The sequence below is a fragment of the Pinus tabuliformis genome, chromosome 8 (assembly GCF_031772625.1).
Source record: "Pinus tabuliformis cultivar Carrire ecotype Pingquan chromosome 8, CPIR1, whole genome shotgun sequence".
NCBI lineage: Eukaryota > Viridiplantae > Streptophyta > Pinopsida > Pinales > Pinaceae > Pinus > Pinus tabuliformis.
Genome location: NC_142294.1, coordinates 1,968,286,724 through 1,968,300,065, shown reverse-complemented (window position 1 = coordinate 1,968,300,065; position 13,342 = coordinate 1,968,286,724). Strand labels below are relative to the sequence as shown.

Sequence of the window (13,342 nt, the reverse complement as noted above, 5' to 3'; positions counted from 1 at the left end):
CCACATTATCATTCTAGTGAATTTACTCCTTTGTTCCCTTCAGAGACCATTCTGCCTTTATTTTGTCTTTGTCTTGTTAGCCAGATGCTCCTGCATCACAATGAGCCATAGATGTCTGAACAGAGGCACCTGCAGCAGTAGAAATATGATCAAAAGATGAGAGAGGAGGGTTCAGAGGAGTACCCGAAGCTATTGCAGCTTCAGCAGCAGAGTGAGCCCTGGTCAGCGGCGGGGAAGAGTGTCTATGTCCCAGATCAACCGTGGGAGAGGTTGCCACCAGAGCCGGACCAAAGGGTGTGGGGCACGAGCTGACCAGTGAATTTGCCCTGGAAGGTGCAGGAGTGATCTTCGGGGAGTCTTCTGCTTTCCGGTTAAGAGGGCAGTCTTTGAATAGATGTCCCACCTTGTGACATCGTCTGCAACGGAACGGGACCCCCTCGTAGTCCAGTATCTGGACTCTGATGTATCTACCCCACTGAAGGGTTATCTTTTCCTCTAGTCCCTCGCGGGTATCCAAGTGAACCAGTATGTGTGCGAGGGTCCTATTTCTCGACTCCACAAAGGTACGATCATGATCTAGATATGTACCCAGGGAATTTCCAATCCTGATGAAAACTTCTTCACCCTAGAATTGTAGCGGAAGACCCGGCAAGCGCACCCAAATTGGTCCTGCTCCAATTTGTTCATGTTCAGGGTCGAATAAAGGGCTCCACCACTTTAGAAGGACCGGGGCCATCTTGATGTGCCAGTACCTGGCCAATACCTGGCCAGTACCAAATCCGTGTAACTTTCCTTTGAGAAATGTAGGGAGAACCAACCTCTTGGCAGAACATGGACTTCTGGCAGATCAATAAGAAAACCTCCCCAAATCTCCTTGACCCACTGAGTCAGCTTATTGGTCGAATATGCCTGACCCCGGACATGCCCAACTAACATAGTGCCTGCCATGATTGCAACTTCACCAATAGCCGAGGTCTCACAAAATCTGATGGTGATATCCTTAGAGGTAGCCTTGATGCACTTCGACTTCCTTTTGCTGGTGCGAGGAGCTGTCGGGTGGTCCACCAGGGGGTTTGGTATGCCTTCCTGGGGAAAGTGTTTTGCTGTTTTAACCTTAACCGCAGGAGTCTCAAAACACCCAGACGGACGGGCTCTCGCGCAGGAGGTATCTGCCGCCACAGTAACCGGGGGATCGACAGGAGGAGTAGTGAAAAATGATGAAAGCGGGTCAAAGGAGCGCGAGGGAGGGTGTGACAGGATAGTATGTGGAGGGTGCCCGGTGAAAGTGGAGGAACTTTGAAGCTCGGAGAATCGATAGAATGAGACCCGATGTGGGGTGGGACAGGACTATGTCGAGGTAAGGATACGACGGGAGAGCGATGAGGCAGTTCCGGGGCAGCCAACGGAGTAGTTGTGTCAATCGACAGGGCGGGAGTGAAACCAGGATTATCGAAAATAACGCGATCCGGGTAAGGCTCCTCTGAATAGTGTACCTCTTCCGTCTCCATAATGTCACCCATATCCAACCACAGGTCGATATCATAAAGCGACGGGTGTGAGACCGCAACAGACAGGGTGTACAGTGCGCGTCGCTGGAGTAGTGACAGAAATCTGCAATGCTCAGAGAAAGAACCCTAGGGTTTCACCCTAGACCTTCACGGACGCTCTCCATCGCTCCTCCATTATTCTCCGAATGTACATATGTATTATATCACATTTCTTTTAGAATTAATGTACAAAAAGAACCAATTTGTCATTGAGTATGTTAGAAAAGTTTTTTTTTTTTTTTTTATAAATATGGAAAATTTAATATTTATTGAATCATGGTAGTGTGTAGGATATAAATGTTGTTATAGAAGAGGTGATATTGTATTTTCATTTTAACAAATTGATATTAAATAAATATTTATTACACCTTAATAAATTAATTAAAAAAATATTTTTTGTTTTATAGTTTAATTTTATTTATTTATTTTAATAAATATTTGATTAAAAAAATCTTTTATTATATTTTGTTGGAAGGATATAAGGTATTTATTTTTCATTAATTTGTTATTAGTTTTTCTTTGATTAAAAAATTTTAAAATCTATCCAAAGTTTAACATTATGAAATTAAATTTATTATTTTTAAATAAAATTTATTTCTATTTATCTCAAATATGATTGGTTGAAATGTCTCCCCTCTTATTGTGTAATGATGGCAAGAATTGACTTTTGTTTACTCTATTATTAATTACTATGTACTATATCACTAATTACTATGTACAATAAATATAAATAATTTGAAAAATAACATTATATATTAATTACGATGTACCATAAACACTGGTTTATAATTAAATTATAAAACTCCATTTTTTCACGGGTGTAAAGTATTGAATAGAAAATTTTTATGGGTTTTATTTTTTAATTTAGAAAAAAATAATTTAAAAAATATAAATTTGAAAAAAAATTGTAAAAAATAACATGCTTACAATTTGTACAACTCTTATTATATCAATCTATACTCCAATGACATGACATGTTTACTATAATATGAGCATTACATAAAAAATTGCCATCATTCAATATTAAATAAATTATTAACTTGTTATCATTTTCTTCAATGTCAATTATATATATAACCTTTCTCTACTAAAAATATGTTTAATTATATTAAAAAAATAATTAGAAAAAAGTTAAAAATATATTCATATAAATCATTTTATTATTGTTTGGATTACATACAATATATTATGACATTAAAATATTTTATTAAACTAAATAAAAACACTAAGTATACAACCTTATTTATATGTCACATTTATTTATGATATACTCGGCACAGATTTATACGACATTAAAAACTATATATGAGATAAAATTACATGAATAATGCTTTCATCTTCGGAAAAAACTAGAGCCCATCATACCAAAGGTGGCATTCTTTATTTATGCTAGAGACCGTATTTTGTATGAGTAAAAAATTCTTCCCACTCACTGATCTGATATGAAGCTTAAATAAGCTTGGAAACGTTTCTCTTATCCAAAAACTTGATTGGGCAAATAACAAACAAATATTATATCTAATAGGTATAATCAATTCCATATGAATAAAAACATTGTATAATAACACATATAGCTATACGAAGGTAAAAAAATAATATTATTAAATTTGCTTATTTTCTTTCTATATGTTTCCAAATTATGAAGGGGGTTTGGGAATGGGTACCAAGATAATAGGCCTGTAAACTATTCCATTTTCATTAGAATGTGACAAATAAATGAGAGTACTAGTGGCAACAATGCCTTAATTCTTTTCCTAAGATTTTGATCATAGGTAAAAATATTTATTATTATTATTATTACTATTTTTCAAATAGATATGGAGTTTTAAAAAATATGTAATTTTGATTTATTAACAATTAAAATTTCGAATTTTATATCATTGAAAGGGTCACCATTGTGCCATGTGATTAGAGGTAATCATAGATTATCATGCATTGCAATGAGAACTCGGTTTGTAATGGTCACAAGTTCAATACATAAGGTTATATTGTTCACTCATGTTGTGTGGAAGGTAGTTACTAGTGTGATAGTCATCTTATGATGGTTAGAAGGGTTAGCATTGTTAGAGATATATAACTAGGATTAATTTTCATAATTTTTATTCTACTTAAGTATTGTATATTTCATGTAAAGAAAATAAGAAAAACAAATATTATTTTATATGAATGGGTTTTCTTGTTCAAACTATTTGGTCGTTTAGATCAAGCATGTTCTTCATGCTTCTAGGATTTATTGAGCTAAAAAAATATTTGTCACAAGTCAAAATATTGTATTGAAGTCAAGTCCCATTTGGACTTTGAAAAGAGAGTGGAAAAAGAAATTTATTTGAGTAAAAAATGTCATTTTTGTACCAACAAGACCAAGTTGGCCCTGCCTCATCAAGTCGGCCTTGGAAGGGATAACTCGACCCCTTGGATGTGTATAAATAGAGAGAGATTGAGCTCATTTTAAGAGCCAACCAAGCAAGTTCGATCTACAAGAAAAGAAGTGCAAAATTCAAGAGAAGAAAAACCAAGAATGCAATAGAGAGAAAGAAGAATACAACAAAAGTTTATGCCCTAAAATTCGCCCTACATATCTCACACGTGTGAATTTTTGAAGTTGTTGTAGGGCCGAAGTCGCAGATTCATTTTAGGTCCAAAATTCTAAAGTTGGGGGCCGAAATTGTGAAGTTGGAGATGAAAATTCTAATGCTAGAAGCTATTTTGAAGGTTTTGAATTGAGTTGACTTTGATTTGCTGGAAGAGCTTGGGATGAGGGCTAACTTGGGTCTTGTTGTTTGGGTCTTGGATTCCTCATTTGATATGATTCTATAAGAAGAGAATAATTTTATGGGTTTTCCCCTTGGAGGGGTTTTTCCCTGGCTTGGAGCCTACATCTTGTGTTCATTGTCTATTTGTGATATTCATTGTTTATGGTTTTAGTAATTGTTTGATGAACATATCATAATAAAGTAATAAGAAGCCAACATAAATTCATAAGAAATTATAAAGTAAAGAGAAATCACCCTAACTGTTGCCCCTATCAATTTCTCAACATGGTATTAGAGCTAAGGTGAAGAAGAAGGTAGCTTGAAGATCACTCTTGTTGGCACAAGGAGAAGACATTCATCAAAGATACCTTGAAGGGCATCATTTGCACGAAGGACACAGGGGAAGACACAAGGAAGGATATAAGAAATGACATAGAGGAGGACATAAGGAAGGATACAAGGAAGAAGACTCAAAAGGTTCATCTTGAAGGAAGGTTACTACTCCTACTTTGAAGGCTCTTGTTTACACATCATCATCTTGAAGAAGAAACACAATCTTTCTCTCTTCGAAGGTTGTTTGGAAGACATCTTTATAGAAGCCATCATACAAGAAAGCATCAAGAATCTTGGGAGCATCAACCAAACTCTTTGAAGCAACTTGAAGTCACCTTTGTTGGAGGTATCCTAGAAGTCACCATTCTAGGGTATCTTTGAAGTCTCTTGGAAGTCTTGGCAACATCAAGGTATTTAAAGATTTCTTCATCAAGCTAGACACTCTTATATAATGTAAGTACTACACTTTTATCTATGGCTCAATCTTCATATTAAATGACTTCATTTTGTAAGGAAAGAAAGAAGCTTGATGGGTCTACAAACTTTCAAGCATGGAAGAAAACAATAGTTTTGATACTTGTAGAAAATGAAGTCATGGACTATGTTCAAGGAAAATTTGCACAACAAGAGAAGGATAAGACTCAAGAATTAGAAAAGTACATGAAATGAGAAGTGAGGATTCAAGGATTCTCATTGAATCCATTAAGGACCATCTTATTCCTTTTGTGGCAGATTTGGGCACATGTAAAGAATTATATGACAAGTCAGTGAAATTATATTAAGTGAGCACTAAAGGTCAGAAGATATCTCTAAGGAATAAGCTATACAAGACAAGGTTTTCAAAGGATGAAGACTTAACCTCATATTTGTTGAAGGTATCACAATTAAGGGAATAATTACAAGGACTTGGAGAAGTGGTTATTGATTATGAACTAATAACTTGTATACTCAATGCATTACTTCCCAAATGGAGCAGTTTTGTGACAATCATTTATTCAAGAATGGACACTCCAAATTTTGATGAGATATGGTCTTTGTGTATGATAGAAGAGACAATATTGAAGGCTAAGGATGACACTGAACCAAATGAAAAGTACCAAGATTTTGCTGCCAAAGTGAAGAAGAAGATAGGGATGTTTGGAAAGCAAAAGTACCAAGATTTTGTTGCGAGTGAAGAAAAAGAAAGGGATGTTTGGAAAGCTTGAACCGTGTGAAAGGTATAATAATCAACTAGATATGTCCAAGGTGCAATGTTTTAGATGCAATGAATATGGAAATATTAAAAGAGATTTTCCCAAAGGCATACAAAAGAAAGAAAAGAAGTGGAGCACATATAACTAAAGAAAATAAAAAACCTGAAAAGAAACCAAAGAATGAAGACATCAAGGATCTATACTATTGAAGAACTCTTCCACCATCAGTTTTGGTTACAATATATTTTCTTTCTCATTAGAAAATGGCCGTTACAGTAGCATGTACAGTCCCATTTGTAGAAGAAGTATGGGTTTTGTAGCACAACATCATGAATAATTGCTACTAATACATAAAAAAAGGTTGCAAAGCAAATTTATTGCTGGGGAATATTAGGTTTATAACATTCACCTACACTTTGTAGAAGAAGTATGGGTTTTGTAGCACAACATCATGAATAATTGCTACAAATACATAAAAAAAAGACTGAAAAGCAAATTTATTGCTCGGGAAAATTAGGTTTATAACATTCACCTACACTTAGAAGAAGTATGGGTTTTGTAGCACAACATCATGAATAATTGCTACAAATACATTAAAAAAAGACTGCAAAGCAAATTTATTGCTCGGGAAAATTAGGTTTATAACATTCACCTACGCTCCTCTACATTACAACTGGAAATTGACAATATATAGTGGCAACAGTAAATTGGAAATTTGACGATAGTATAGTCTAAACATATGTTCATGATATGTGTGCTGTTCAGTAGCGTTAGCCTTCGATCCCTTCAGCTACAACACGAACAGCAGCGTTATATTGGCGTTGGCGTTGGCGTTGGCGTTGGCGTATCTACAGATTAAACGAAATCACAAAGTTGACAGAATCAACAAAATCACAAAGTATGCATATAACTCGAGTTATTAAATAGATATGATTCTCCTCTGTTATTTAATATTTCGCATTGTTCATGTTTCTGACCGAATTTGTACCTACCTGTTGCTGCACTCCTTTCGCTTTGCCTGTGATGAACGCTGCGTTGAATATGTCGTTTTCCTCACCGGCCTTCGCCCATTTATTGCAATTTTTTAAAAGCGCTTTGTCCAGCACCTTCTCTTCAATGCAATGAAAAATAATGTTAGCCAATAAGCATCTTAAATTACGGATTGCATCATCTCGAACGCTAACTTTCCAGATTTTAACGGTAACTTTCCAGATTTTATATAAACTAATTTTTGCAGCAACTGTCTTCCAATCCTTGGTGTCGTGCAGCGTATCCAGGCAGGGATTTGTGTGGCCCTCTTCCTCGAAAAGCTGGTTCATATTGTCATCCAGTGGGTTCCTGATCTTCTGTTCCAATAGCTTGTTTGACCTTGCCCTGTTCCAGTCATTGTGTGACCCTTTCTCCTCGTCCACTTGGTTGCGCTTGCTATTTTTAGGGAACCGCATCTTACGATACTTCTTCCAAACGTTTTCAAGAGTGTTGAATTTGTTGTCCGCTGCCTCCCTAACTAATTTGGCTTCAGGATCTGAACGGTCGACCATATCCATGAAGCACGATGCTTGACGGTAAGCTTCTATACAAACATTAACCACATCAGAATTAGAGCCATCACAAAAGTAGATGATCAAATGTATCAGTGACACTGCTCTCATCTTCCACGAATTTTTACTAACCGCCTTGAATTGCTTTTCTTCTTGGAGAGAAGTGGGAGCTTCCTTTTCTGGGGTCCCTGTTTTGTGTTCTATTAAACTGATTAATTCTTTACAATTACTCTCACCGCTTTCAATGCCCTTTTTGACATTATTCTCTGTACTTGCGAAGGCGGATTCATTTGCTCTCCAGAGGCTGTCGGCATTTTCTCCCGGCATTCGTATGATCTCCAGAGCTTTTTTGTACTTGGAAAATTGATCAGATTTGTTCTCTTTCATTATGAAAGGTCGGATCATTCCGAATACGAACTGAGAGAGAAACCAACAGACCTTGCTAAGGAAGACCACGGATTTCTGCACCCAAAAAGACATGGTGAGTAACAAGGAAAGAAACAATCGGCATCGACGGAGATCTTGCTTCTGTTGAACAAGTTCCCTTGTCCAAAAATCTTCGAAGTTCATCAACCACCGCAAATCTTTGGGAAAATAAAAAACTGCGGTCAACCATCTGAATATCGAGGCTACGCTTCCTATTACCACAAAGACAAAGTGAATAGCATAAATATCCATGGGATAAGGCGGAAGTGGAATGCATATCCGTTTAACTAGCAATAACACAACGCAAACGGTGACGAGAACGCCAGCGAATGCACTGAATACTGATCTGGCCATGACGTAGTCAGGCTGGGAGGCACGAACCACAATCCAAGATTTCAGGACGTGGTCTTCAATATTCTTGCACAATCTTTTTTTAGCCGAAGTACTACAGCAAGAGAGGGCCAATGGAACCTTTTGAGACATGATGTTTCTGATGCTTTTACCTGCTATGACCGCGCTGCTCAGGAGCAAAACCAACAATATAATGGCTAACGATAGGGCAATGTAAGACGGTATCAACCATACACTATAAGGCTCCAATTTCTGCCATATAACATAATAATAATGAGTCCCTACATCAATCTGCCATTCATCAAATGTTAGAAAGAAGTACGCCTCGAACGCCATATGGGATATTACAGTCGATGCGAATGCTCCAACATCGCCCCATACCCTTTTCAAGCCTCCACTGCCAATTCCAGGGAGCAGATAGGCGATGAATACACACACCATAACTCTCCTGCTGTCCATAAGGAGCTGCTCCTTCACCAGAAGAATCAATTGTACGTCTTTCAGCTCTTTGTTGCTTGAATGTACACTGACATCCAAATGATCAATAACAAGGAGCGATTGGATAGTGAGAGAGCTGAGAACAAGAGCTTGTCCCGGAATCCAAGCAGCCTTCCTTCGGAAGGCATTCCACACATCCACTAAGACCAAGGTAATAAATATAAGAGCGCAAACAGGCGATATCAATTGATATGCAGTATAAGAATTGGCAAACGAGTCTAATTCCTTATGATCCTGCTCCTGATACATACACCCTTCTGTCGTCATCCTCTAATGGACAACCTTACAACGTAATCGTGCCTGGAAATGCCTTTTACCCGATATATCTGCAAATCAAATGGGGTTTTTCGATCGATCCAGATGACTCTACTTACATAAACGGTTCTTTGGATATCGTCTGCAAACGGTAACACCGCAGGACTCTCAACCCAACTATGGTAACACCGCAGGCTGTTACTTATTTGATAGTTACTCGGTTGTTCCAACATTGAAATTCGAGGAAGCAGTTAAATCTGAAAATGAAATAAACCTACCATTATATTTTTACTATACGGTATCTCCAAGATTGAATGGTCAAAAAGTATAATTGACGAATATTTAAACCCAAATTAATGTCAAAAAGTATAATTGACGAATATTTAAACCCAAATTAATGTCGATTTTGGGCAGACTCCAAATATGGAAGTTAATGTCAGCTTAAACGTTAGCCAAACACCAAATATCGAAAACAAGTGAAGTGATTGCCTGCCAGAACGTTTCAATGGGCTGCTACAACTGCAACTCAGCGCACGAACTTTTCTGCCACGAATTTTATAGAATTATTTAAAATTAATCGTTTTTTAAAATATTAAGATTTATATGAATTTTGGTAATTTGGATTGACATATAACTATCCCATTATTATATGTCAATGGAATGTAGATCATGTAATTATTATATGTCAATTGAATATATGTCATGTAATTATTATATGTCAATGGAATGTATTTCACGTAATTATTATATGTCAATTGAATATAGGCAGTTCCTATTTCCAACTCTATTGAAACATAAATGCAGTCTGACATGCTAGAGATATAGTAGTTCTCTTGCATTTATATTTCTCTCAAAGTTGACTTTGGCATTTTAGCAGCAAAGCAACTGTTATTCCCCTTGCATGTCAGAGGCATTTATGTTTCAATAGAGTTGGAAATAGGAACTGCCGTGCAATATATGTCATGTAATTATTATATGTCAATGGAATGTATGTCATGTAATTATTATATGTCAATTGAATATATGTCATGTAATTATTATATGTCAATGGAATGTATGTCATGTAATTATTATATGTCAATTGAATATATGTCATGTAATTGGGAGGGTTTAATGATAACTTTGCTGGTCCAAATTTAATTCATTGTGACATGATACTCCATTAAGATATTTCTTTTTTTCTATTTGAGATTTACTTTAATCTTCTTCTCCAATATTTCTTTATCTTTAGCATCTTCATATAATTCTTCCTTCTGCATCTACTTGTACCTCAACTACAACTAATTAAACTTTTTTATTGACCTATGTAAAATCGAAAACAATATGTTCATGTTCTTTCATCTCCTCTTTTATTGTCACAAAAGATTCAACAATTTTGATGGTTGTATTTATATTTTATGTTCCTTCTGTTAGGATCCTATAATCTAGGAATCAAAGTGTGTTTGCCTCTTACTATTCATCTAGGAAGTGTGTAAACGTACAAATCATGGAGGGCTACTTGGACTTGCTACGAATTTGCTGCGAAATTCATTGTTTTTGTCATATTTTCTCATGTTGTACTCATCCATTTATTACAACAAAATTTGATTTGATACCGATAAATTTGCCTATCTTGCCCCTATTCAAAATCTATCACATCCCTTATTCACTTGAACCTAAAAAAATTGGTCTAATCTGAGGTAGATCTACTTTCTTCCACTTACCTTCAAACAATAACATAAATTCACCTTTTTGATCCTTATAGCTAACCTAAGATAAGAGTTTTAAGTCACTAGTTTGATTGAAAGAAAACACAGTGAGAGAGCCCTCTCCAAGGCTAGTAGGGCTGGATCCTAACCTAAAAAGGGTTTGTGGTCAACTCAGGGAAATTTACAAAGTGCTAACACTTTCTACTACTATAGTGATAATGAATTTTACATACTTATTTTCATCTTCATCATACTTGAATTTCACAATCTACACTTCCCAAAGAAATTGGTAGAGCAGACATGGTGGACAAATTACACACAAATAATTTGTATATTACGATCAAAGCCAAACTACAAGCCACATAAATAGTGCTCATGAGATCCAACAAATTCCAAACAAGGAATTAATTGTTGAGAAAATATATCAACAAATTCCAACAACGTCCAACCAACCTAATCTATAATTTACTAATGTAAGCATTGTTTCCAAGTGCCCCCTTTAATGCTTATATTTACATCATTACAAAAATACAGTGCAATTAACATGTCTCATCTGTTTCACTGGTCTTCCTCAACCCTTATCCCCACTTTGAAGTCTTCGAACAATGCTCTTTTCACCACCACAATATTTGAGCTTCTCATTCAACTCATTTAAGACATAATCACTTCTAACCATCTTTGATGAATTTTGCAAGATCAACAATATTGACAACTCGGCTCATCGGGGCTTCCACGATAAGAGTTGTCAATCAATGAACTATCCTATGGACCAATCACCATCTGTCAGATATTTTGCTTTTGGTTATCCATCAATTGCTAGGAAGACGGTTTGAATACTGAATGTGTTCAAAAATTAATCAAACAACTTGCCCTGTTGCACACATATGTGGATCTCATACTATAACTTGTAACCGTTGCTCAGGGTTTCTAAGTGCCAAAAACAACAAACCATAACAATATAAACACAATCAAACTAGTAAGGTGTTCGAGTGTTTCCAAGTGCCCAAAACAACTAATTTAAATTATGAAACATTGTTCATTAATTAGTTTTACCTTATAAAATAAATAAATAATAATTTTACACGCCACTCTATAATTTTACAACTTGTAAAGTTATAACACGAGTACACGAACTCAAACACTGTTGTCTAAAAAAAAATAATAACCATGGCTCCCCTCAATGATGAAACACTGCAGTGTAATTCGAACTCAGAGTATATGTAAAACAATGGCTTCAAAGACTAGAAAATGGGACAGCGTGGCTTGCAATGACTCCCTTTCACGCAAAACCATCGCCTTCCGTATGCAATGTACGATTTGAATTTCTCCCAATTGCCATAGATGGAACATAGTGACCGCTTTGAATTTCTCCCAATTGCCAGAGATATAACGAACGACAACTAATGTGATTGCCACACCAACGACTATGCGTTGGTAAAGACAACAAACAACTTAATTTTAAAAAGACAGCATGCAGCTTTAATCTAACCTGGAGAATGCCACAATAACCTCGGCTGACACGTTCAAATCTCTTCTCCTCCGCTTCCTTACCATAATCATCATCTTCTTTTTTTTCTCAGTGAATGTGAGGCCCAATTTTATCTCACTACAGTAGGTCTGGTCTGGAAGGACCACATTGTACGACTTCAGAGGTAGGTTTCCTTCCTCGAATACCTCCTCCAATGGAATTCTTTCTTATCCAACGTAGTAATCGTTGTTTAAATTATCACTGTCCATTATTTTTAAGGTGAGATCAAGAACCTTTTGAACAGCCTCATCTTGTCCAAAAAAATCTTTGATGCAACTTGTCATCCAAACCAAATAATATTGGGAACTGAATTGTAAAATACTTGATAGTACAAAAGTTGCAGATTCTCAAAGTACATGGAGAAGTGGAGGGTCAACCTGTAGAATAGCATTTGAAATCTCAAGGACTCCACCTACTTCTATAATTTCATTTTTCCAGCTTAATGAAACACTTACAAGAGCTTTAATTTCATTCTTTTGCAAACTGGGCATACTAGATCCTGATACGCAAGAAGTCTGCAACTATAAAACGCACAACGATCTGCCAAAATTCTCGATGCCACAACTTGATCATTGGGAATCATAGCACGGGGAGCATATGAATATCAATTGTGATATCTCTTGCTACAAAATCTGAAGCATACACAGACATCGTTGCAGATAACACTTACAGACACACAGCTTACAAAATGATGCATGTCAGTTGATTCTCCGTACCACGGAAATGTCCTGATCTGGTACTATCTGATGACACAACACACAGAAATATCACATAAAACAAGTTGATTTACTAATATATTTAGTGTAACAATAATATTCAAGGCTCTTTTATCTTCATAGCCTTCCCATAAGGGAGTGAAGCAAGAAGAGGCCAAAAGAGGCTCTTATACCGATAAAGAAATTGGTAGAGTAGACATGGTGGACATAGTACACACAAAAATAATTCATATATTACAATCAAAGCCAAATTACAAGTCACATAAATAGTGCTCATGAGATCCAACAGATTCCAAACAAGGAATTGCTTGTTGAGAAAATATCTCAACAAATTCCAACAACCAACTAACCTAATCTATCAATTTACTAATGTAAGCATTGTTTCCAAGTTCTTTAAGAAATTCTAAGTCGTATTCATACTGCATCAAGTTTCAGGGCTGATCTAGGTGGATATTGGTGGCCACCCGCCAATTCCACTTGGACCCTCATCATTGCTTCTTTCAATCTTTTCAG

At 36.1% G+C, this 13,342-nt stretch overlaps 1 protein-coding gene across 1 annotated transcript; it reads right to left on the bottom strand.

Moving 5' to 3' along the window:
- Positions 1–6,454: 6,454 nt before the first annotated feature.
- On the bottom strand, positions 6,455–9,060 carry LOC149244339 (uncharacterized). The gene is made up of 2 exons (XM_089367976.1): positions 6,819–9,060; positions 6,455–6,674 (listed from the first exon to the last, which is right to left on the bottom strand). Exons 1-2 carry the CDS (start codon positions 8,907–8,909, stop codon positions 6,597–6,599), a joined length of 2,169 nt encoding a protein of 722 aa, XP_089224102.1. The 5' UTR covers positions 8,910–9,060; the 3' UTR covers positions 6,455–6,596.
- Between the last annotated feature and the right edge of the window lie 4,282 nt (positions 9,061–13,342).

Bases quoted from the DNA above. Each gene is read 5' to 3' on its own strand.
- LOC149244339 (XM_089367976.1), bottom strand. From the start codon at position 8,909: ATGACGACAGAAGGGTGTATGTATCAGGAGCAGGATCATAAGGAATTA. The intron at 6,675-6,818 runs GTAGGTACAAAT...TTTAATCTGTAG, and splicing joins CGAAAGGAGTGCAGCAACAG to ATACGCCAACGCCAACGCCA.